Here is a 24782-nt window from a genome sequence, read left to right on the forward strand (position 1 = left end):
GTTTAATTTATGTTAAGGTTAAGGATTTCTTATAAAACTTATTTTAAAAAATAATGTATTTTTAATTTTGTTTCTTGATGCCACTAGAGAAATAAACCTTAAACTAAGGCATATCCATTTTTTGCTAATCGCAGTCTTGTTGAAATGATACAGATTAAATATTATATTTTACTTTTTTGAGACTGTAAAATGAAAATTTTCTTTATTGTTAAAAATATTTAATATTTTTTTTTAATCTAGTAGATCGATAATGAACAATTTAAGACCGTTTTGAAATGTGTCAACTAGCCTGTTATCTTCTTCTTCTTTTTTTTTTTACTATATTAAAATAATACTTACTAATTTAAAAAAAGATGGTGGTGGTGTAGCTATTGGTATCAATAAAAAATATGAAGTTACGAGGAAATATGAGTGGGAATCAGCCTGTGAGGACTTATCTATCAAAATAAGTCATAGTTTTTTCATATATATATGCGGTGTTTATTTCCCACCACCGGTTAAAGAAGAATATATTGAAAGCTTTTTCAAAAATATTACCAATATATTTAATAATAAAACAATATTAGAATCAAAAATTCTTATCGTAGGGGATTTCAACTTGCCCAGCCTTTCCTGGGTGCGAGATGATAACAGTCGTGATTTAGTACCTGATCATACTAGTAGTCATATCGACAGCTTGTTTCTTGAATATATGACTTTTAACAATCTTAAACAATGTAATTCAATTTCAAACACAAACAACCGTATTTTAGATCTTATTCTTACAAATAAAGCTAGTTGTATAAATGAATGTAAGGAAGTAAATGGTTTGGTTACACCCGATAATCATCACCCACCGTTAGAAATTGAGTTACTAATCACCAAGAATGAATGTTATATGAAACTGTCCCGTACTCCTTTTCTCAACTTCTTTTTGTGTGACTATGATAGTGTATTTAATGAGCTAAACCTAGTTGACTGGTACTCATTATTATATCATGAAAAATCAGTCGATGCCCAATTAGATATTTTCTATGAGACAATAATGCCTATTGTATATAAAAATACGCCAATGCGTAAACCACGCGATTTACACTACCCTATTTGGTATACAGCTCCTTTATTAAAAGCAATAAAAGAAAAAGCAAAAATTCATCACAAATGGAAGAAATATAAGAACCCCATGGATAAAGTTACCTACGAGCTACTGCGAGAACGTTGTTCAGTTATGATTAAAGTATGTTATGATAATTTTAAAAAACGCATTGCAGAAAATATACGTAAAGATCCAGACTACTTTTGGAGGTACTTCAAACAACAAAAAAGAAATGGTTCTAATAGTCTTCCAAATGAAATGATGCAAAGTGGTAATATAGCTAAAGGAGGCCAAGCTATATGCGACGCTTTTGCTAAGAATTTTGCATCAGTATATCTGGAATCATGCACCTCTCAACTTGTTAATTACTCTATGCCACTTTTAGTTAACACTGTTTCCGGTGCACCACTTAGTGATTGTCGAGTCACTGAAAATGAAGTGTTAAAGCAGTTATCTACTCTAGATTCAAATAGAGGACCTGGTCCAGACCTTCTTGCTCCATTTTTTCTTAAAAGATGCGCTTCTCTGCTAGCTAAGCCACTGAGCCATATATATAACTGTTCGTTACAATCCGGTATATTCCCAACCAAGTGGAAAATTGCGTATATCACACCGATCTTTAAGTCTGGTAATCCCAAAGATATTAAAAATTACAGGCCCATATCAATATTATCTATTTGTGGAAAAATTTTAGAAAGTATTGTCCAAAAAAAGATTTATTACCATATCGCTCCTTGCTTAAATACACATCAGCATGGTTTCCGTCCTCATAAATCTACAGCTTCTAACCTAGTTAGCTATATATCCGATGTCGCTGAAACTGTTGACGCTGCTGGAGAAGTACATGCAATTTACACTGACTTTCGCAAAGCTTTTGATATGGTTAACCACAGTGTTTTAATTAAAAAAATTGAGTACTTGGGTATACATGGTTCATTATTACGGTGGTGCGAGTCTTATCTAGAAAATCGATCGCAACTTGTTGCTGTCAATGGTTATAAATCCTACAAAAGTAATATTCCATCAGGTGTTCCTCAAGGTTCACATCTCGGTCCTACCTTTTTTTTAATATTTATAAATGATTTGGCCTTAAACTTAAACTCAAAATTCAAAATGTTTGCAGATGATATAAAAATATACAAAACTATTGATAGCCAAGACGATGCAGATAAGTTACAAGGCGATATCGATATGATTTATTCCTGGTGCACTAGAAATGGCATGTTTTTGAACATAGATAAATGTTACCACATTAAATTTACCAGAAAGAAAACAACAACTAATTATGTTTATAAAATTAATAATTTTGCTCTTAAAGAAGTGTTTAGTATTAGGGATTTGGGGGTCATTGTAGATTCTAAGTTAAATTTTCGTGAACATGTTGAACACATAACATCAAAGGCATCTAAGATATCGGGATTGGTATATAGACAAATGAAAATATTCAATGATTCTAATTTGTCAATACTCGTCTTCAACAGTATTGTTCGCAGTATTCTGGAATACTGTAGTACGGTATGGAGTCCAGGGTATCAAGTGCACAGTGACAAACTAGAACGCATCCAAAAACGTTTTCTTTATCACTTGTCATACGCGGACCTGAAATGTAGGCAACTATTCTCTTACAACTCTCGCCTTAAGCATTACAAAATGAGATCACTCATGGAGCGCAGAAAAATTACAGACGTAATTTTTTTGGCCAAGATTTTGAGAGGTCTCATTGATGCACCAGAGTTGCTTGAACGCTTAAAGTTTACAGTACCTCGCAGAGGAAGCCGCCTACATAACCGTAAAACGTTTTGTTTGCCATGTACTAAGACCAATCTTGGTCAGCATAGTCCAATATACCGCATGCAATCTTTTGCAAACAGTGTCCGAGACCGTATAGATATCTTCAGTGACTCAATTAGCAGTATTAAGACTAGGTTTCCTTAAATTGATTTCTTCTTCGCATTTATTTTTTGTTGTTTGTCTTTTTTTTTTTTTCTTTCTTTGTCTTTTTTCTTTTTGATTACAGTAAGTAAATAATTTGCGTTGTACCCTATGTAAGCATGTTGTGTTTGCTTCAAGTAGGCACAATTACGTGAGGATGAGAAGAAGCTATTTTTTAATATATGTTAGATTAAGTATTTGTGCCAGTTTAGCAAACCAATAAAAAAAAAAAAAAAAAAAAAAAAAAAAAAAATAAGTCGGGTTTACCTTCCTGACGCTATAACTTCAGAACGCACGAACCGATTTCCACGGTTTTGCATTCGTTGGAAAGGTCTCAGGCTCCGTGAGGTTTATAGCAAAAAAAAACAGGAAAAATTTCAACAGAAAAGCGGGAAAATTTTTTAGGGTAGGGGTAGGATAGGGGTAGTTGAAAGTTTACATCGAGTTTCACGCTGACGAAGTCGCGGGCGTCCGCTAGTCTATACTTCTATACTAATATTATAAAGAGGTAAAGTTTGTAAGTTTGTAAGTTTGTCACATTTTTTAAATGGGGTAATCTTCGGAACTACTGGTCCGATTTCAAAAATTCTTTCACCAGTAGAATGCTACATTATCGGGGAGTGCTATAGGCTATATTTTATATTAGTATGATATATATTAGCCGAGTTATCACAGTTTTTGTCATACAGGTCGGACCGAAAATCCTCCTAAGCAGACTTATTCGCATGCGCTGCCTTAACCATTGTGTAAAATTGAAATTAATGTATGGAGGCTTTATGTATCTTTAAAAGTTCTACAAAAAAGTCCGCAACACCATATATCTATCTTCAATATATTAGCAGATATAGTACCTTTTGTGTTTTAAAAATTATTAATTTTATATACTTAGGTTTACGTCATTATTTATACAACTAAACTTTAATCCTTATTAAAATAAATTATTTAATAATCACAAGGATATTATGGAGATAAGATTTGCCCTTTACAGTATGTTAATTACTTAAATAATTTCGGAGATAATACAAAATTTCTAAAAGACGCAGAAATTCCGCTATATGACGCCCGGCGCTTTCATTTACGTAGTTCCCGTTCCCGTGTGAATATGGGGATCAAACATAGCCTATGACACTCGCAAATAACGTTGCTTTCTATTGGTAAAACAATTTTCCAAATCGGTCCAGTAGATCCAGAGATTACCTACTACAACCACACGAACTTTACCTCTTTATATTATTAGCATAGAAGTCTCTATTTCTCTTGGTCATACCACCACTCTCGAAGGACTTAAGACTTAAGGACTACTCGTGGTAGGGTAGGGGTAGAGGTAGGGTAGTGGTAGGGTAGAGGTACGGGTAGGATAGGGAAGTGGTAGGGTAGGGGTAGGATAGGCGTGAGATAGGGGTACGGGTGGGATAGGGGTAGGAAAAGGATAGTGTACGGGGAGGGTAGGGGTAGGATGGGGGTAGGGAGTAGGTAAGGTAGGGGTAGGGTAGGGGTAGATTTGGGGTAGGGTGGGGGTAGGGGTAGGGTAGGGTAGGGGTTGGGTAGGGTAGGGTTGGGGTAGTGGTAGGGTAGGGGTAGGATAGGGTAGGAGTAGTAGTAAAGTTGACATCGAAATTTACGCGGACGAAGTCGCAGGCGTCCGCTAGTATATTATAATATAATAATAACCAGTACTTTTTATAATAAATTAATATGCCATACTAATTGTATCGCACAACAATGCAAGACATGGATGTCCAGTTTGGGCGTAGCCATATTGTCAAGTGAGTGGTAGGGAGATCGATACATAGATAGGTGATACGGGACTATTGTACTCGTATATTGTAGGCATTATGAAGATTTGTGTAACATTGCATCAGCATTTGCCGGCTCTTTATTATAGATAAAATAAATGTTAATTAAATTCGTACAGAACTAATCTGGCCTATATCTGCTCGTATCTTTCAAGGTTAGGTATTTTCTCATTAAACGGCTCGCTGAAAACTAGTCATCGACACGTAAATTTCATTGATAACTGATTGGAGATAAGATTACAGACGTGTGATCAGCTCATTTCAATTGGATTTATCTATGGCAAAAAGTCGTGGGTGTACTTACACGTTTATTTGTTACCATTTTCTAATCCCCGACGCAAAAAGAGGTGGTGTGATAAGTTTGACGTGTCTGTCTGTGACACCACATTTGCCGAAAGGATGAAGCCATAGTATTAAAGGTGACTTATGGCTGAGTGTTGTTAGACATGTTTGATGAAAATCGGTTGAGCCGTTTAAAAGCTGTGCGGGGTGAAAGTGGGGAAAAATAACCGAATGTCTGCAAATATACTCGAGTGGGGTCTCAAATGAAAGCGCACTGACAGAGAATATTGATGTTGTTGTTGTTGTTGTTGTTGATTGAGAGTGTAATTAATAATTTCATAAACATCGGAGCTATGTTATGGGCTTTGCAATCGTAATTCAAAATAATTTGGTGTCGGAAATTACCCTTTAAAACTAGAAAATGTTATTTGAGAGTATATTAAAAAAAAACGTAAATATATTAATGTACTTATCGTATTACGCAAGTTCGATAAGTATAGGTATCTGGTTCACACATGTGAACAAGGCAGTTGTACAAACATACGATTATTACAATTTGATAACATATCAGACATATGAAAGTTTAACAAAAATATTAAAAGTAAAATTATAACGTGTCAACGAGGAATGGAGCAGAGTACGTTAAACATAAAACAAAAACATACAGTCGAATTGGGAACCTCCTCCTTTTTTGAAGTCGGTTAAAAAGAATAAATAAAAAACGACCCACAAAACGCAACATCACAAAGCAACACACGGTTTAGCACAAGCACTTGCTTTAAAATGCAAGTGGGTCGGACACATAGTACCTACGTCTGTACTGCAAGATCAAAGGTGGACAAAAGAGTCAGTGAGAATGGTGGGGGGCCATTGGGAAAAATAAAGAAAGGGTCACTTGCAAAAGATAGGAGGATGAAACCTACATGTAAATATCGCAATCCAGAGAAAACTGGCACAATTTGGGGTAGGTCACTCGCAGAGGGTCTCCTCTACAGAATAATTTCAAATATTAACGTATCTAAAAAAGCTGAAAGTAGGTACTTAGTAACTATTAAAGTAAATCTTTAGAAAACTACATCTTCACCGAATACATACATAGCCTAAATTTTATCCCCGTACTCCCACGGGGACGGGATTGTGAACTACGCGACTGAAGACTGTTATTATATTCCGACACGATTAACGTTACATTTATGGCGAATGAGATTATATTATTATAAATGTGAAAGTACGGAATTAAAATAACCAATACCATAATGAAAAGAGCAAAACACTCATGGTCAACAAGCGTCATGTCAAATAGGATGTGTGCAAGGTTGAAACTTGAATGGTAGCCATAACAATAGGGTATTGGGTAACTCCGAAATAATACGATATATCTACATTGTACTCACATTAAACACGAGTACACACACACTTACAAAAAGTAAATTGGGATTTTCCGTCCTGTCCGAAAAAATCTCAGTAGCAGCATTAAAAGAATTGTACGAACAGGCAGTATTGATATGAATTATAGATCCAATATGGCGGCCTCCATAAGATGGCAGACTGGCTGTTTGAAATCCACCCCCATGTATCAAATAAAAGGGTATACGAAAGGGTGTCAGGAATACGGAATAGTCACGTGACTTAAATCCAATGATTGTAATTTTTAGTGTGTGGTTTAGGCGTACTTTTTAGTTTTTTTTTTAACTATTTAAAGTTATTATACATAAAAGCACTCCATTGCAATATAGGTACAATCACGGCGCACGCATGCGTCACTAAACAGAACATTGCAGTTCATCTGAACCAATTACTGTTATCGTTCACGAGCAGAACCAACTCTGCGTTTGCTAGAATGCAACGCGTTGCCTTTCCGCGGAAAATGCTCCACCATTGGGGTTTACTATACTAATGTTATAAAGATACTAGCGGACGCCCGCGACTTAGTCCGCGTGAAACTCGATGTAAACTTTCAACTACCTCTACCCTACCCCTACCCTACTGAGCCACATGCTCAGGTGGCTCAGTAATGTAGTACATATTCATTATCGTAATGTTTGGAAGTCCCTACTAAAGGCCTATGTCCTGCAGTGGACGTCCATCGGCTGTTATGATGATGATGGTGATGTACTAGTACTGCATTGTCACCCGATACTACTATGACACATTTGACATAGGGAGACATATCCCCCTATGGAATGGCGCTAATAAAGTGACAGTTGGAGTTCAGTGACGAAGTTATGAGGTATCAAACATAAAAAACAACATACGCGTTGAATTGAGAACCTCCTCCTTTTTTGTCGATTCGAGTCGAGTCGATTAAAAATAGACTCTAGACCAGGCCTTTATGACCCGAAACCACAGACGGTAACTACAGGAGCAACAAAACAAAATTATGTATTAAAGAAAACTTTTCTTTGTTTTCAGTCTGCAGTGATAGACTAACGCACAGTCGCAAAGGGCGAACAGTGATGACAGAAGACGAAAGGTACGAAGCCGTCCGACATTGCAGATACGTCGATGAGGTAAACACATTATCACTAATCATGTGACTATCATCAATGGCGAATGCGAAGCTGAAATGGCAAATAGCACAGAGTTCGAAGAGCTTATTGGTATAGATTAGTATCCCAAAGTGTTGCAATGGCGACCCCGCACTGTAAAGCGTAGTGTTGGTCGTGGTTGACCCCCTAATAGGTGGACCGACGACATTAACCGGGTATTAGAGAGCCGTTGGATGTCCAGCAGTGGATGTCCATCGGCTTATACTGATGTTGATGACTACAGGGCCTTGCTCCTCATAAGAAGATTCGAATTTACATTATTCGAACTTGCTTCTCCAATGTATGGAGAATTTTACCCGCATTTGGTTGACGGGTTTAAGATTATATATTATAACCTGTTATCTATACTAATATTATATAATAAAAATTTTAATAAAAAAAATACAACCGACTTCAAAACCTAAAAACGTACCCACTAAACTAAAAAGCGAAAAATAACATAATAATATGTTCTACCTGCTGATCAGTATGAAGTCGGTGCTAAGCCGGTGATGTATTAATTCAAGCCATGTGAGCATATCTTATAGATTTAGATTTTGCAGACAGTGTTGTTTCATGTGGTCCTGTCAGAAATGGCTTAAATTAAGACAACACCGGCTAAGCACCGACTTCATACTGATCAGCAGGTAGAACATATTATGATGTTATTTTTCGCTTTTTAGTTTAGTGGGTACGTTTTTAGGTTTTGAAGTCGGTTGTATTTTTTTTATTAAAATTTTTATTATTTTTCAATTTTTAGTGTAAAATTTCATCTCAAACGAATACATCAGACCCCTAATGACAGTCACAACCCATCTTGGTACAAAATTCTCAGCAATACAAATTAATCAAGCCCAAGCACAAGGTAGCTACCGTAAACCGTCAAGGGGTTCCCTTCATTGACCTTGGTCTTCATCATCAGACCCATAATAACAGACACAACTCATCTAGGTAGAAAGTTCTCAGCAATACGAACTAATCAAGGCCAAACACAAGGTAGTTACTGTAAACTGTTAAGGAGTTCCCTTAATTGTCCTTGGTCTTCATCACCAAACCCCTAAATGACAGTCACAACCTATCTATGTGGAAAGTTCTCATTAATACAAATTAATCAAGCCCAAACACAAGGTAACTGCTGTAAATCGCCAAGGAGTTCCCTCGTCTGTTTTATGACTCCATCATCAGATCGATTTCAAACCTTCATAATTTTGTATTTCTTAAAGGTACTAAATGGAAAAGTTTACGAACACACTAGACACCCATATAATTTTCGAAAGTTCCCCTCAATTTCTCCAGGATTCCATCATCAGATCTTGTCATGATGGCAATGGGACCAAATGGGGACTATACCGTTTCAAACAAAAAAATAATTTTTGAAATCGGTCCAGGCGTCTTTGAGTAATCGGTGTACATACATAAAAAAAAAAAAAAAAAAAAATACCGACCGAATTGAGAACCTCCTCCTTTTTGAAGTCGGTTAAAAAGTGGTATAGTTTGTGGTATTCTAGGGGGGTAATCTCTGGATCTATAGAACCAATTTTGAAAATTCTGACTTTCTAGACTGAATGACTATATATATGACGGGACCGAAGGACGAGGCTTTCTGAGGTTGGGGCTGTAACACCAAGTGTCAATTAAAAAATTAGTAAACACAAACCTAGGCTAGGAACCTAAAGCTGAGTATAATGTGTGCGGTGAGCTATTGTAGTTTATCGCAAGTCATTGTTAAAAGGCACTTACCATGCCCGGTGATATCAGGTCAAGCTAGTCATCGAGTATGACGTAGGTACTGTAGTTGGAAACCCAAACATACAATGTTGGAAAAAATGTTTTTTTCCTAACTGGCGTCTTGCTTTATATGCAAATCGATGTATTGTACTTTAAAATGCTTAGACATCTTAGAATTCATGATTATGTTAAGACTAATTTGACTGACATACAATTATCTACAGTATGCACAAAATTCGAGTCTGCTCTGACATTGAAACACGCCCTGCGCAGTTATTGCTTACATGCGTCCAAGACGAGACGAGAAATAGACAAAATGGCGTGGGAGTTGTCCCCGTCGCATCTCTTCCATATAACGCCCTTGAAAGAAATAGCGGTATTTCCGGATTCACCGCCATTGATTTAAAGTCTCTTTACGAGATAATCATTGGTCGCATTTAACCACTACAGGGGGGCTAACATGCGACTAACGAGATCAACTCGTGAAGAGATATAGACAAAATTCAACCAACAACGGTGCAACCGAAAATACCGCTTTCAATGCGTAGGGTCGATAGAGATGAGACGGGGAGAACTCCCACGCCATTTTGTCTATTTATCATCACTTGGTCGCTTATTAGCGCCACAGGAATGTGTTTTCATACCATACGCAGCAGTATTCAGAGTTGGCTCAACTCATAGTAAATAATTAATATTATCTTTTCATAGTAGTAATAACGTTGGTTCAACGTCACAATTAATAGGGATGATGACCGTTTTTTAAATTGTATATAAATTAAGAGTATACTAATAGTAAAGCAATTTTGTAAAAGTAACAGGGTATCTGCGATCATTACTTTCGGAGCTACAGGGATTTAAAGAGTCAGATTTGCGGCGCTGCCGCGGATCCCTGAAAAACGCCCCATACAAAATGGCTCGAAAAAATGACGTCATAGGCAATGTAATGATCGTTAGATTTGTATGCGCGTTCAAACAAAATTACTAATATCTTTGTTATTTGTGCGTTTATCTTTATAGTTCATATATTAAAAAATGTTAATTTTAATGTAAGGAAGCTAAAACTGTATGAATTTTCATCTAATTACGATAAAAAAATTTTAGTAGTTTTTGAAATTTTATAATCTCATTTATTTTGCAAATATCCAGACAATCTTTGCTTTTTATGTATAAATTAGTTAACATTGACCCTAATTACCCGAATGTATCATAAAACTCAATATATTCAAACATAGTCATCATCCCCATTGTAAAAAGTTATCTAGTAACTCTGTTATTTCTATTTCTAGACTTGAATTGTAAATTTTAAAATAATTGCAAAGTCAATGTACGACAGACAATGTAGATATTTTTCGTTAGCAACAGCGTTAGGTTAATTGTGATAATACAAAAAATTGCTATTTATTCTATTGTGTTAAGATATGCAGGGTGTATTTTTTTGTTTTTAAGTATTTAACTAAACCCATAACTGTACGTTATATGTATAAGTATTTGTATGTAGTTTACATGATAAAATGCGCTACCTGGGTACCCATAACACAGGATATAAGCTTTCTTCGGGGCTAAATAGTGATGTATTGTTGTTATGCTGGCCTAAGATGCACACCAAGAGATAATTGGTATTTTTTAATAAGTCATGCCACGATTTTTTTTTTAGAAAGTTGATTGATGAATAATCAAATTACCAGTAAAATATGTTAAACCTATTTCAAAGTTACTAAAATAAAATCTGTCAATCACTAATCGACAGTTATACCACTTAGCACATTGGTAAGAGAAACCGACGGACGCTCGTACAGCTGAGTGACTAATTTTAGCGGTCAACAACGTCACTCTAAATTTAGCATCGGGTCAGTAACGAGTGATTTACTAACCCAATGGCCTTTTTGTATTCTATTACTGTCTCCTATGTCTTTTTTAAATAAATGGACTCTTGAAAAATTTCATTTGTTTCTGAATCTCAATTTATTTATTTAGACTCTCTTACTATAAATTAGACAAGATGTTACGCTATGTTTTTAAAAATAATTATATTTTGCGATTCTAAAAGTAAAGTTATTAATATGTAGAAATAATTATTATATTAAGGTTATTTCCTGGTCTTACTTAAAGTTAAAAGTATTAACTTTGTTACATATTTATACGAATTATAATCTTAAATGTTAATCATAATATAAACGAACTGATTTTTCGTAGGTTAATTTAACAAAATAGTTTTATCATAATAGCTGATTTCTTCCTTCAATGTTGTTTGTATTTCACCAGAAACTCAATTAATACAACCTTTAATTTTATTTTTTTTAACTCTTTACAAGTTAGCCCTTGACTACAATCTCACCTGATGGTAAGTGATGATGCAATCTAAAATGTAATCGGGCTAACTTATTAGGAGGAGGAAGACATCCACACCCCTTTCGGTTTCTACACGACGTCGTACCGGAACGCTAAATCGCTTGGCGGTACGTCTTTGTCGGTAGGGTGGTAACTAGCCACGGCCAAAGCCTCCCACCACCTCAATCGGTCCAGCCGGGGATCGAACCCAGGACCTCCGTCATGTAAGTCCACTGCACATACCACTGCGCCATGGAGGCCGTCATATTTTCCTGTTCGGTTTTTTTTGGTTAAGGATTTTAAACATATTTTCATCTAGTCATCTAGCTTTTTTATCTTTTCAAGGTGGTCCGCGACGCGCCTTGGGAGTACGACGAGGAGTTTCTGGAGAAGCACAAGATCGACTTCATCGCGCACGACGACATCCCCTACACGACGCAGGACTGCGAGGACACCTACGCGATGATCAAGGCCAAAGACATGTTCGTCGCCACCGAGCGGACAGAAGGTGAGACTTCATCATAATCACCTCATCACCTCACCATAGTAGGCCTTTTTACCCGACTGCAGGGTTATGTTTTTCGCGCGTATCTTGACACCAAAACAGAAAGCAATTAGAAAACAGTCGGGACCTATTATATAATGTAGAAGAAAATCATTCTATCCAATGTTTAAGGTCCCGACTGTTTTCTAATTGCTTTCCACACTTCTGGACTGAGCTTGTTTCTTTTCTTTTCAGTTTTTTTTTATACTTTATACAGTCGGGTTTTTTATTTGTTTAATTACTTTCTTACACCATGGTCTGGAACTCTGGAGCCGCCTATATCCAGCGATTCTTTGCGTCTCGTTTGATCTCATAAGTAATAAGGAAAAGTCGACTGCGCTTTTCCGTGAGTGAGAAATATTGGGGCACCAATCCTTAAACTATGTGCCCCATCTGGCGCCCATTATAACAAAAATTCTTCAGTACAAATTGAGCATTGTTTTTTTTTATTCATTCGAAAATGTTTGACTGATCTTGTGGATGCAATCGAAATATAAACGTCATGTTTGCTTAACCTAAGATATCAGAAAATCATCATCATCATCATCATCATCAGATTAACAGAACTTCAAGTGGGCCAATGTTTGTCCGCCGTTTGTACGCCAACTTGCATTAACTATATAAAAGAAGAGGTTTCATAATAGTATTGATATGATTTCTAAATATGGCACTGATATCACAATCGTACAACCGGTGATGTGATAATGACCTAACTGTTGCTGATTGCTGTGGCCCGTGACCTATGCAGACCTCAGCCATACATAGTAAGCGTTATGTAAGATATACTCGTGTAATACAATACTAGCGATGTTGTATGAATTTACATTATTGGAACAATGTAAGATATTATCTATTCGTATATCGATTTAATAAAATTGGCGAGAGTGTTTGTAACATGCTCTGTGAGACCGTCAACCAGGGCCCGATCCAGGGAAGGGCAAGGGAAGGGCACGCGGGGCATTTGCCCACAGCGGCAAAAAAGTGCAACGAAATTGACATATTCCCCAGCAAATTTATTTAATTTCTTTCAACTGGTATTATTCTTACATAAGTATAGTTATTATTTTTACATAGCAAACTAGGCTCAAAAAACTACTATTCTAACAATATTAATATACCTAATAATAAAAAAATAAAATTTTTGGTGGAGCGACAAAATTGCTGGATTTGCCCCTGCCGCCAACGGTATTTATATGTATATGTTATTTTTTGTGTTTAACTGACTAAAGCTTTCTAGGGCTGAAGCTTATTTATAAAAATAAAACGAATATTTTAATAATTTTTAATCGTTTTCAATTACTGACATAGTATAATTTTCTAATTTGTTTTATTATTCAGATAAAAAATTAATTATTTAAAAATATTACCAACAAAAATATCAATCGCGCGAGGCGACCTGTGGACGGAGTTTGCTCGTACCGTAAATTCACTATTAGAAATCCATCCGTCCATCGGCCAATATTGCACTAATCATCAACTACCCATAATCGGCTTACTGTTGAACACGAGTCTCCTCTCAGGGGTTAGGCCTTAGTCCACCATGCTGGCCAAATGCTGACTGGTAGACTTCCCACACATAGAGAATAAAGAAAATTCTCAGGTTTCTTCACGATGTTTTTCCTTTACCGTTTAAGACACATGATATTTAATTTCTTATAAGTCGGCGGTGCATGCCCCGAACCGAATTCGAACCAACGCATCTGAATCGAAGGCAATGGTCACATCCAGGCTAATAGGACTACTAGGCTATCACGTCTCTATTGCACGAATGCACCGTCGAAATGGGATGGAATCCATATTTAAAACATATTAATACAAATATTCTTTTAAAAAGCAAATAGTGATTGTGATATCTTGTATCCGCAGGCGTGTCGACGTCAGACATAGTGGCGCGGATAGTCCGCGACTACGACATGTACGTGCGGCGGAACCTGGCGCGCGGATACTCCGCCAAGGAGCTCAACGTGTCCTTCCTCAACGAGAAGAAGTTCCGGCTGCAGAACAAGATGGACGAACTCAAAGATAAAGGCAAAAAGGTTAGCGAACTAACTATACTTTCCTATCCTTGTTGAGTACACATACACGCAAGAAAGAAAGGATGAGTACTGACAGTGAGCGTTGGGTTTGTGTTAATACAACAGTAAATAAAAAAATTGGTTGTCTGTAAATCTGTTCACGGACGATAAATTTACATGGAAAAATATTTGCCCATCATCACAAACAGTTCGATTAATTTTAGAATCTAAACTATCGTTATTGTTATTCATGTTAATTGATTCATCGCAGTTTGGATTGTGCCGCGTTGCAAGAACCAGCTCATGACTAAGGATGTATGGGTTCGAAACTAGTCGGACATACTCCGACGTTGTATGACTTGAGTTTTAGCCGTGTTGCATAATCAATTCGACAATTTTTTGCACCATCTAGTATCATATTACTAAACTATACCGTCCCACGAACTTCTTGTGCTGTTTCATATACTCTGATAGACCCGCTAGATAGCGTAATAGGGATGATAACAGTTTTTTGAATTGTATATAAATTAAGAGTATAATAGTAAAGAAATTTTGTAAAAGGAACAGGGTATCTGCGATCATTGCTTTCGGAGCTACAGGGATTTAAAGAGTCAGATTTGCGGCGCTGCCACGGATCCCTGAAAAACACCCCATACAAAATGGCACGAACTAATGACGTCTAGGCAATGTAATAATCGTTAGATTAGTATGTGCGTTCAAACAAAATGACTAATATCTTTGTTATTTGTGCGTTTATGTTTATAGTTCATTTATTAAAAAATGTCACATTTAATGTAAGGAAGCTAAAATTGTATGAATTTTCATCTAATTACGATAAAATATTTTTAATAGATTTTGAAATTTTATAATCTCATTTATTTTGCAAACATCCAGACAATCTTTGCTTTTTATGTATAAATTAGTTAACATTGACCCGATTTACCCGAATGTATCATAAAAATCAATATATTCAAACCTAGTCATCATCCCCATTATAATTACCCCGCTGTCTATGGACAAAATTATAATTCATTATTAATCTAGACAGAAAACCAACCCAAAGGTAAAAGTTTCACCTTGACTCTTTAACTTTAGCATATAGTGGAACGGGCATCTTTATCGTGCCTGCACCCGTGTTTCATCAATTTAAACAAGGTTATCACGTCATAATGATATTGCAGGTGATGACAAACATAGGCGAGAAGAGGGTAGATATCCTGACGAAATGGGAGGAGAAGTCGCGCGAGCTGATCGACGCGTTCCTGCTGCTGTTCGGGCCGGACGGGCGGCTCAGCAACATCTGGAACGAGTCGAAGGGCCGCCTCATGCAGGCGCTCAGCCAGCCGCCCTCGCCGCGCGGCTCGCCCGCGCCCAGCGAGAACGGCGACGACCACGAGCCCCTCAACAGGTCAGTTGTTTTTTTTTTTAGTGACAAGTTGCCCTTGCGATCTCAGTTGATGGTCATCTTAGATCGTCACTTAAGGTACCTTAAGTGATCTTCATCTTAGATCGTCATTTAGTTCATCTTAGATCATCACTTAAGGTACCTTAAGTGATGTTCATCTTAGATCGTCATTTAGTTCATCTTAGATCGTCACTTAAGGTACCTTAAGTGATGTTCATCTTAGATCGTCACTTAAGGTACCTTAAGTGATGTTCATCTTAGATCGTCACTTAAGGTACCTTAAGTGATGTTCATCTTAGATCGTCACTTAAGGTACCTTAAGTGATGTTCATCTTAGATCGTCACTTAAGGTACCTTAAGTAATGTGCATCTTACATCGTCACTTAGGGTACCGTAAGTGACGATCTAAGATGAACATGGAATGGAACATAAAAACGTACTTACTTAAAAGACGTACTATTGGTCAACTAGCCTAATAAAATCGAAAACATAAAATTAAAGCTATGAAATAGAAATGGAATATTAACCCTATGTTTCAGCGTTTAGGTGCAACTGCAACAAATAATAATTATCTCTCTTTAGACTGCCATTGTAGTCTCTCTGATAGTCTAATGGGACGGAGGGACAGAGAACAAGGGGATTCAAGTTCTGGTGTTGTTGGCAATATCAGAAACTAGCTGACGTCGCGCGGTTTCACCCGCGTGATTCCCGTTCCCGTAGGAATACGGGGTTAATATATAGCCTTCCTCGATAAATGGGCTATCTAATACTGAAAGAATTTTTCAAATCGGAGCAGTAGTTTTTGAGATTTCGCGCGTTCATTCAAACAAACAAACTCTTCAGCTTTATAATATTAGTATAGATAATACGGAGTCTTAAATGATACTTATATAATGATTTATTTATTTTGCTATCATCCGCGAAAAGTCGACGAACCCATGCGACAACGTCACCCAGGTCCGACAAAATACTCTCTACGTACGTTTCACCCCGAAACCGGAGCATCCTCAGGAGATGTTGACTCTACAACGTGCAATTGCAAAGAAATTTGCACGTTGTAGAGTCAACATCTCCTGAGGATGCTCCGGTTTCGGGGTGAAACTATATAATCATGATGAACTTCCGCAAAGTAACGCCTGCTTCTATCCAATATTTAAATGATACTGTTATAATGAATGTTTAAAAAAAACATATAATTTTTTTTTTGTTTCAGGGGGTCCGCATCGCCGCCGCCACCAAAGTCGCGACGCTGCGAAGCGCTGTGGGATCAGCAAGCAGGTAACTGGGTAACTATTGCTCGCTTCCTTAGCTCACACCTCACACCTAGCACCTAACACTAGTCACCTGTAGACACACGCTACGCTCTACTATTTATTTATTATGTATTTGCACCATAGGTATAATTATATAGTATAGAGTATAATTTGCTGTAAATAAATTATCTAATAGCAGTAGTTTTGAAAAGTTTTATATCTTGTAGATCTGATTTATCTAGAACAATAGTTATAAGAAATTATCTATTTGGTGAATAAATTGCTTCAGTATTACTCGTGCAGAAGCGTCCTTAGAAGAGGGAATAAGCTTACACGTGTTTTATTTTGTAAAAAAATAAAACCAGCACAAGTTTTGTGATTTAAAAGGAGATGGTCCATTCTCTATACATTATTTGCCCCAGAAAAAAAGTTAATGTGTGTACATATCTTTTAAATTTGGGGTGGGTTTACCTGACTAGATCAATATCCAGACAGAATATAGATAAATTTTATTGTTGGTAAATAGCTAAATAGCGGGATTACTTATTGTGTATTGAGTACCCATATTATCACAAACTTTATAATCTACTTTACTTACTTTTATAATCTAGAAAGTAAAATATAAAATGATTTTAAAATTCCGCTATTTAAAAATATTATAGATAATCCCCTATATTTAAAAATACTTATTATTATTTCTTACATTTTAAAATAATTATTGTAATGTAATTTTACATTTATACATATAATTAAGTTTCTTTGTACAGTTGTAGCTTGGGGCAATTTTGGGCCATCTCCTTTTACTAAATTTGACCCAAGTTGATATTTATTACCTGTGCCTTGGAATGGGGAAAGAGCATCGTACTCGCATGACTATCACGCTCAAACAAATTATATATAAAATTTTTTCATAACGTGCAGTCCTTTGAAACTGACAGTATTTTTTTTTTGTCAGATGCATCGAGCTCTGAGTGCCTTGGGGAATCGGAAGAGGCCGTACAACGGCAGCTGACGGACGACGGCTCGGACAGCGATGACGACTACCAAGACACCAGCCCCTACCTTTAGTTAATTTAGCTTTACATTTGTAGTCGATATTATATTATATATATGTATATTGGAAACAATGGCGTAACCATATCGTGGGGACGGGGCCTTACAAATGTTTGCGGGAAGGATCACATAAAGAGCCACAGACTGACGGCCATGTCTATAACATTGATAATGATGAAAACCTCAATATTCTTCAAAGTAAAGTGAACTTTAAGTTAGTAGTGATTAGGTCCATATTACTTTGTAGAAAATTGAGGCTTAAATCTGAATTAATGTTTATAAATATGGCCATGAGAGTTTAGGCGTTGTGAGTTCAGGGTCCTTACAGTTGTCTGTGTGAAGGATCACTTTAAGAGCCATAGACAGAAAGAGTTTAAGCATTCTGACTCCTAATGTTTATAACTTTATATAGATTGCTATTTGCATTGTAATATAAAGTTGCAAACGTTGTTCAGAACGCCAGAACTGTATCTACAGGCTCTGTGTATTCGTTTTAATATTCGTGCGACGTACGTCCACTGGAGAATTTCGCATTTGCATTCGAACTTAATTGACTTATTATATACTCAGATGCATAATTATCCGCCCACTTTTTATATGAAGTTAGTATATTGAAGTGGGCGGATAATTGTGCCTCTGAGTATATATACCTAGTTTGTTATTTATTACAATAAACTGTAACAAATTAATCGAGAACTCTGCTATGTCTGTAAATTTAGTTTGGTCTTTTGTAACAAATTACAATGTTGCCTAGCAACAATTTCAGAATCATAGGTTATTGAAAACGGTTTAGGACAGGTATACAAGCTTTAGAGAGTTAAATCGAATTGTTTTCTCTGTGAAAAACACGCAACGTGTTGTTTCTGGCCAATGGTGTGCACAAGTTTTTCAGCCAGGGTATGTAATCATACAAACTGTAATTCTTCTTTAATAAGGACTTGTTATGAGTGTTTAGGTCTTGCATTTTTGCAAGTATAAAATGCACGCTAAAAAAGTGCTATACTTAGTTTTTGGGTTAATTTAGCCAAACACACATCATTTGATGTGTTATAAATGTGAAGTATACGGAATTTTCTTCTAAAAAGGTGAATATTAGGGAAAACCTGTCTTCATTTCGCTATTTGAGACTCTAGATCTAGAAGTTGCTTGTTCTAGATTAAGTTTTCAACTATTTCCAAAACTATAAATAATATTTTCTTAAACATCACGAATAATAAAATAAGTGTTTGAAAACAAATTATCACATCTATAATTATATTATCTACTTAGGGGAATATAAAATTAAATTAATTAGGTAAATGATTAAAAACTGAGTGATAAAGTGTCCTTTTAATATCAACAGTCAGTCATAATACGCTTCCAGCTGTTATTATAATCCGGGCCAAAATTATAGACTGTCGGTAAGAATAGGAAGCATTAAGTGTTAGTAGTTAGGCCTTCAATGTATGGGCTGTGAACAATGGTATTATATAAAAGATACGTTATATGCCTACAAAAACATCGAAAAAAACCATTAAAGTGGCTGCACACATGCATAGTTTTGCGTTTCGTAACATTTCACATTGCCAGTAGTCCTAACATGTGACCCACGACATATCTTCTGATGACTAAATGAAGAATGCACAGTCGGACCGAATTTATCGCTGTCTCTGTCGTCCTATCGCAAACGAAAGAGACAGCGATATTTCCGGTTTGTTCGCTATTGGTCGACAATATGTTTGTCTACGCGAAATATGTGGATTCGTCGTCATTTACAACCGAAAGGGATGTGAATTTTCATCCTACGTCTAACAAGTTAAATAAATAAATAAGTTAGCCTGCTTCCATCTTAGATTGCGTCATCGCTTACCAATAGAGATTGTAATCAAGGGCTAACTTGTAAAGAATAAAAAAGGTATGTCCTGGGTCGCATATTAAGCCTACTGATGTATAATAAATTGTATACAACACTTCACTTTTGTGCGTACTAGTAACATATCTATTTATATAATATCATTGGTTGTGAAGGCATATAGTTACGCCACTGTATGGAAATGTATCATAGTATTTTTATACGATGTACAACGTCCATACCACATCGAAGTACGAGACGCGTTCTCAGACGAGCATTTCGTGAGTGCGGCGAGGTGGACGACCATTTGACCACAGTTGCTAATAATTCGTTACTTATTTATTGTAGGCAAAATATATTAAACTGGCGCCTACACATATTCACACTGAAGAATACACATATGGTTTGTAGGTAGTTACTATATTTCTGGAAGATTGTTTGGCAAGGCATCAGAAAATGTCGTTGTCTTGATAGCACAAATTACTTTGTGTATAAACGTATAACGTGATCACGGTAGAAACGAATTGTTTGATTATTTTGTGATACAGAGGAGGGCGTATGACACCGAAACCTGTTTACCAGAAAAATCGTTACTTAGCAACGAAATGATAATTTATAAACATGTACAAACATGTTTATAAGTTATCATTTGTTTTGCGTTCGCTCTTTTACTCAAAGCGTCTATATTTGTATCTTACCACATACCCAAACAGTCTTTCGGGAATAGAAGATCTATATAAAATGTCACACTAGTTGTGAGAACAAAACTGTACTCAGAGGCACAATTATTCGCCCACTTTAATATATAATAATAATAATATGAAGATAGGTATAGTTTATTTCTTATTACATGTCAAATGAGAAAGACAAAACTTGTGAATAAGCTATCAGAAAGTTACTAGGTGGTGAAACTGGCCCTAAAAATAATGTAAATTTTAACGGGGGAGCCCTTTCACAAATAGGTCGCGTCCGATTAGCAACTGTCGATAAAAGGAAGTCTTACGTTGCTGTTGATGTATTAAGTTATTATTATAAATACGAGTATGCCTGCTGTCTGGTTACGTGAGTGAATGTATTTAATCCTATTAGTTTTAATACATATTATTATTATTATTTATATTCGTTTGTTTATTGTAAATTTTTATCTCATTTAAAACGGTATGCAGGATGCCTGCATTTCTTTTTTTTGTTAGCACCGTGAGTGTGAAGTGCAGAAAGTATCTCAGAAGATTTTATTTGTACATTACTTTTTGACAATGGATTAAAGAGGTGCTTCAAATTATATTGTGTTTCTCTGAATCCCAATACTTATGCATAAATATTTGCTCAACATAAAACAATCATCATCTGCTATGCCTTATTATGGTTACTGAGATAATATTGGTTGCTTGCTTAACTGTACTAGTCTGGCAAGTTGATCGTTGATGACACTCCCATGATTGCGGGCGACAGGGGGAGAGATTGCGCGAGTGTGAAATTGTGCGTGCGTGGAAAAGTTGCCAAGCTATAAACATAGGGGTGAAGTTGTCACATGTAGTGATAGGTAAGAAGCAAGTGCACATAAGTCAAAGCAAACCTTTACTGGGTCTGTTACAGTCTGGCAACTTTTTCGATGACACTCCAATGATATGCGGGCGATGAGGGGAAAGACTGCGCAGGTGTGAAATCGTGCGTGCGGGGAAGTGAGGTGCATCCGTTTTCATTCATCGCTACACGCCTCCTAGCCCGCTCCCGCATCGGAACGAACGAGTTGCCAAGCTATAGCTAACTATAACCAAACATACAACTAAATTTAAAAAAAGCGATTTTGTGCTTTAGTAATCAGTCTTCTACCAGTGGTTAAACTAATACTCAAGTTATTTTAAAGCGAGGGTTTATAAATTACCTTTTTGAGAGCCTTTTATGGTCAAACCTTTGTGATTTTCAAAAGCTAAAAGTTTGTCCACCCATGTCCCTTGGTAGGAAACCATAGAGTTTAGACCACCGTGGCTTTGGAAAGGATCCATCACTTGCTAAATTATTAAAGGTTGAATAAATATTGATTTAATATTACCTTCTTAATAATATAATTGTATTATTGATATATTTAATATCCATGTAGAGATAGCTCCAGTAAAGTATTAATGGTAATAAGTAATTGAATAAAAAAAATACAAATAAAACGCATAACAAAAAGAAATATTTGAGTGTTGCAAAGGACCTTCCCTTCACTTCACTTTGAGTAAAAAATAAACTCAGAGGCACAATTTTCCGCCCACTTTAATATACTCGCGACATATTAAAGTGAGCGGATAATTGTGCCTCTAAGTATATATTGACAAAGAGAATGCATAAAAACTGGGTAATCTAAATTAAAATACAGTGAAGTATAAAATAAATGTATACAAAAACAACATTTGGTATTAAGTTACAATAGTATTTTTAGTATTTACTTATTTTATTGGATGACAGATATGACTCTTATTACAACATGTACTCATTCTAACAGATTTACAAATTATACTACATTATTCTTATCATCTATTTAAATGCAGGAAATTGATAATACACTGACTGTAAATTATTTATTTATCTAAACTTAACTATGCCTTGGCTTGTTGGATGTATGTCAAACATTTGTATGACATCATCATCTATCTAAACAACTTTGAGGCTGTATGGATCATAAATAGCCTACAGGCTTATTCACTTAAAAAACAGGTTGCCCGCAACACACTATCAGCTTATTGATCAACGTGGACAGTCAGCACAGGTAGTACATAATTTAGTAAGTCTTTATACTTGTGTCAAACCAGCGTCAGGTGCTCCGATCACCATCACATGCTCATATCCACTTGCTTTATGTAGCAGTTATCAACATGGAATAGTGCCTATAAGCATTGATTGATCAGCATAGGCAATCTACTTTCTGTGTGAATATACCCTATAATTTTAAAAGCTTTTCTTTTACAAACTATTAAACTGTTCACATTTTACATTGTTATTTTAGTTTTAGGTTGCGTGGCATTAAATCACAGTCTTCCTTATTCCAAGATCACTGGAGATTCACTTAGAGCTCCTCTCTTTGTTTCTTGAGCTCCTCTGGAATCCAGACTTTGTCATTAAGCTCATAACGGTCACCTTTTTCACCTCTTGTGTCCACATTTTCCATTTTTCCTGGTTCATTATGTTCTGGACCTTGTTCAGGCAATTCATCATAACCAATATTTTCATTGTCATACATGGCATTTGAGTTTTGCATGTTTACAGAGCTACCTGATTCTGGTTTGACTGTTTCTTTCGGCTTAGGATCATTCTTTGATTCTTGACTATCTTTGTTTTTTTGATCTTCATACATGCACCCTTTGTCTGCATCCTTCAAAGCGTGGTCAAGACACAAGTGAACCTTCAGATCTTTTTTCCCTTGAAGGTTCCAATACCAATCTTCAATAACTGCTTCATTGTTCTCCAGTAAAGTCTCACACTGTGATTTCAGTTGTGTTATTTCAGCTGATGGCTTGTCCCACAGCTCGTAGGGTATGCCCAAGTCTACTTTGACACCTTTGTCAACTAGCCCGTGCAAAGTTTTAAAAGTTTGACTCATGCCCTTGGCAAAACGTGTACTGTCCTGGCGTTCTTTATGAATATTGTACTCTAGGATCCTTTCACACACACCCTCAATGGATTCTATTAATCTCAGTTCTGATTTTTGATATTTAGTCTTTTTCTTAGGCTGAATGTCATCAAGTGAATAACCTATCTCAATAACATCTCGAACTTTACCGGTCTCATCGAGGCTACTCTGCAACTCCATGGCCAATACTTTGCACACTTCGCAAGTGTTTGCGTATTTAACACCCAAATCTTCCTCTGTTTTCACCTCTACATCGCGACTGCAAATGACGAACGTTGCGCTAACAACTAATAAAGCTATTTTACAGAAGAACATGTTGTTTTTAGTTGTAACACAGTTCAGTCAAATCTTGCGCCAGGAACCGAAAAAAATGTAGCAGTCTCGAATTTATTTTCTCAGTTAACAGACGATGTGCGTGCGTAGTATATTCATAGAGACAGCTAGCTTTGAAATAATTAATTAAATTTTACACCTTTACAATCAAACAATATTTCGAACAAAACACAAAATACAAATCAGGCCCTCCCAACCGTAGAATAAAAAATGAGAATCCTCCATCCTTTACTAACAAAAGAGAGAGATATCTCCATCCTTCTCCTTGTTATGGGCTGTAGTAGGTGGTGGCCATGCCTATCTCTTTCACCTGTACACTTAAATAAACTTGCACACTGTTACAATTCTAAGTATCGAAGAACTGATGTGATTGGTCAAATTTACACAAAGAAAAATAATAGCTTTTATGAATGAAAGAGAAATGTGTTTATACCACGTGTGTAAGATTGTTTTGAATTTGTTGCCTCGTGCCTGCGCCGCCATTGTAATTTTACTGCGAAAGATTGGTTTTGACTTTTCAATAATTGAAATCATTGAAATTCGCATGAGCGCCGCTGGAATTACTAATAATAAGGATAAATCTTTCTTGTTAATTAATTATCTTCACTATTTAAATAAATTTTGATTAATAAGAAGATATACAATGTAGTTCAACTCGTGCTTGGTTATTGATAAAAGTAATTTTGTTTTAAATTAAAAATGAGGCAATGTGTTATTCCCAAGTGTAAAACGCGATCAAATTACGTGCTGTACCTTTTACTGATAGTGATAACACTAGATGGGAGGCATCGTTCATCAATTGTCCAATATTACGGAAATATACTCGTAGGCAGTTAGAAAACGTTAAAATTTGTGAAAACCACTTTCTACCCAGGTATGTAATTATCATAGATTGACAAAGGATGCTATTGCTACTTTAAATTTAGAAATTACGCTATCTACTCCTAATCAACCCCTTCAATCTGATCCAAATACTATTTCACCACCATCTGTAATTTCAAAATTTCTAGATTTTTTTTTCATTCATTGTAATGAATTCCTGTACAATAGTTGACCATATTCCATC

At 36.1% G+C, this 24782-nt stretch overlaps 2 protein-coding genes across 4 annotated transcripts in view; one reads left to right on the forward strand and one right to left on the reverse strand.

The window, feature by feature from the left end:
- The window catches only part of LOC112043086 (choline-phosphate cytidylyltransferase A), a 49995-nt gene extending 28943 nt beyond the window's left edge, over positions 1-21052 (forward strand). For 2 of the 3 annotated variants that reach the window (XM_024078373.2, XM_024078356.2), the window contains 6 exons: positions 7498-7595; positions 12015-12177; positions 14080-14249; positions 15410-15636; positions 16847-16911; positions 17842-21052. In XM_024078373.2, coding sequence (XP_023934141.1) covers positions 7498-7595; positions 12015-12177; positions 14080-14249; positions 15410-15636; positions 16847-16911; positions 17842-17954 — 836 coding nt within the window. In that variant the 3' untranslated portion in view covers positions 17955-21052. Of the gene's footprint in view, positions 1-7497; positions 7596-12014; positions 12178-14079; positions 14250-15409; positions 15637-16846; positions 16920-17841 lie in introns of all 3 variants that reach the window. The other variant, XM_024078381.2, reaches the window with a different exon arrangement.
- A 1082-nt stretch (positions 21053-22134) lies between these two features.
- Positions 22135-23932, reverse strand: LOC112043110 (protein canopy 4). The gene has a single exon (XM_024078393.2). The coding sequence runs from the start codon at positions 23696-23698 to the stop codon at positions 22820-22822; it is 879 nt and encodes a 292-aa protein (XP_023934161.1). The 5' UTR covers positions 23699-23932; the 3' UTR covers positions 22135-22819.
- Positions 23933-24782: the final 850 nt, after the last annotated feature.

This window comes from Bicyclus anynana, chromosome 4, assembly GCF_947172395.1.
Source record: "Bicyclus anynana chromosome 4, ilBicAnyn1.1, whole genome shotgun sequence".
Taxonomy (NCBI): domain Eukaryota; kingdom Metazoa; phylum Arthropoda; class Insecta; order Lepidoptera; family Nymphalidae; genus Bicyclus; species Bicyclus anynana.

Excerpts from the sequence above, each read along its gene's own strand:
- LOC112043110 (XM_024078393.2), bottom strand. The coding sequence starts at position 23,698 with ATGTTCTTCTGTAAAATAGCTTTATTAGTTGTTAGCGCAACGTTCGTC.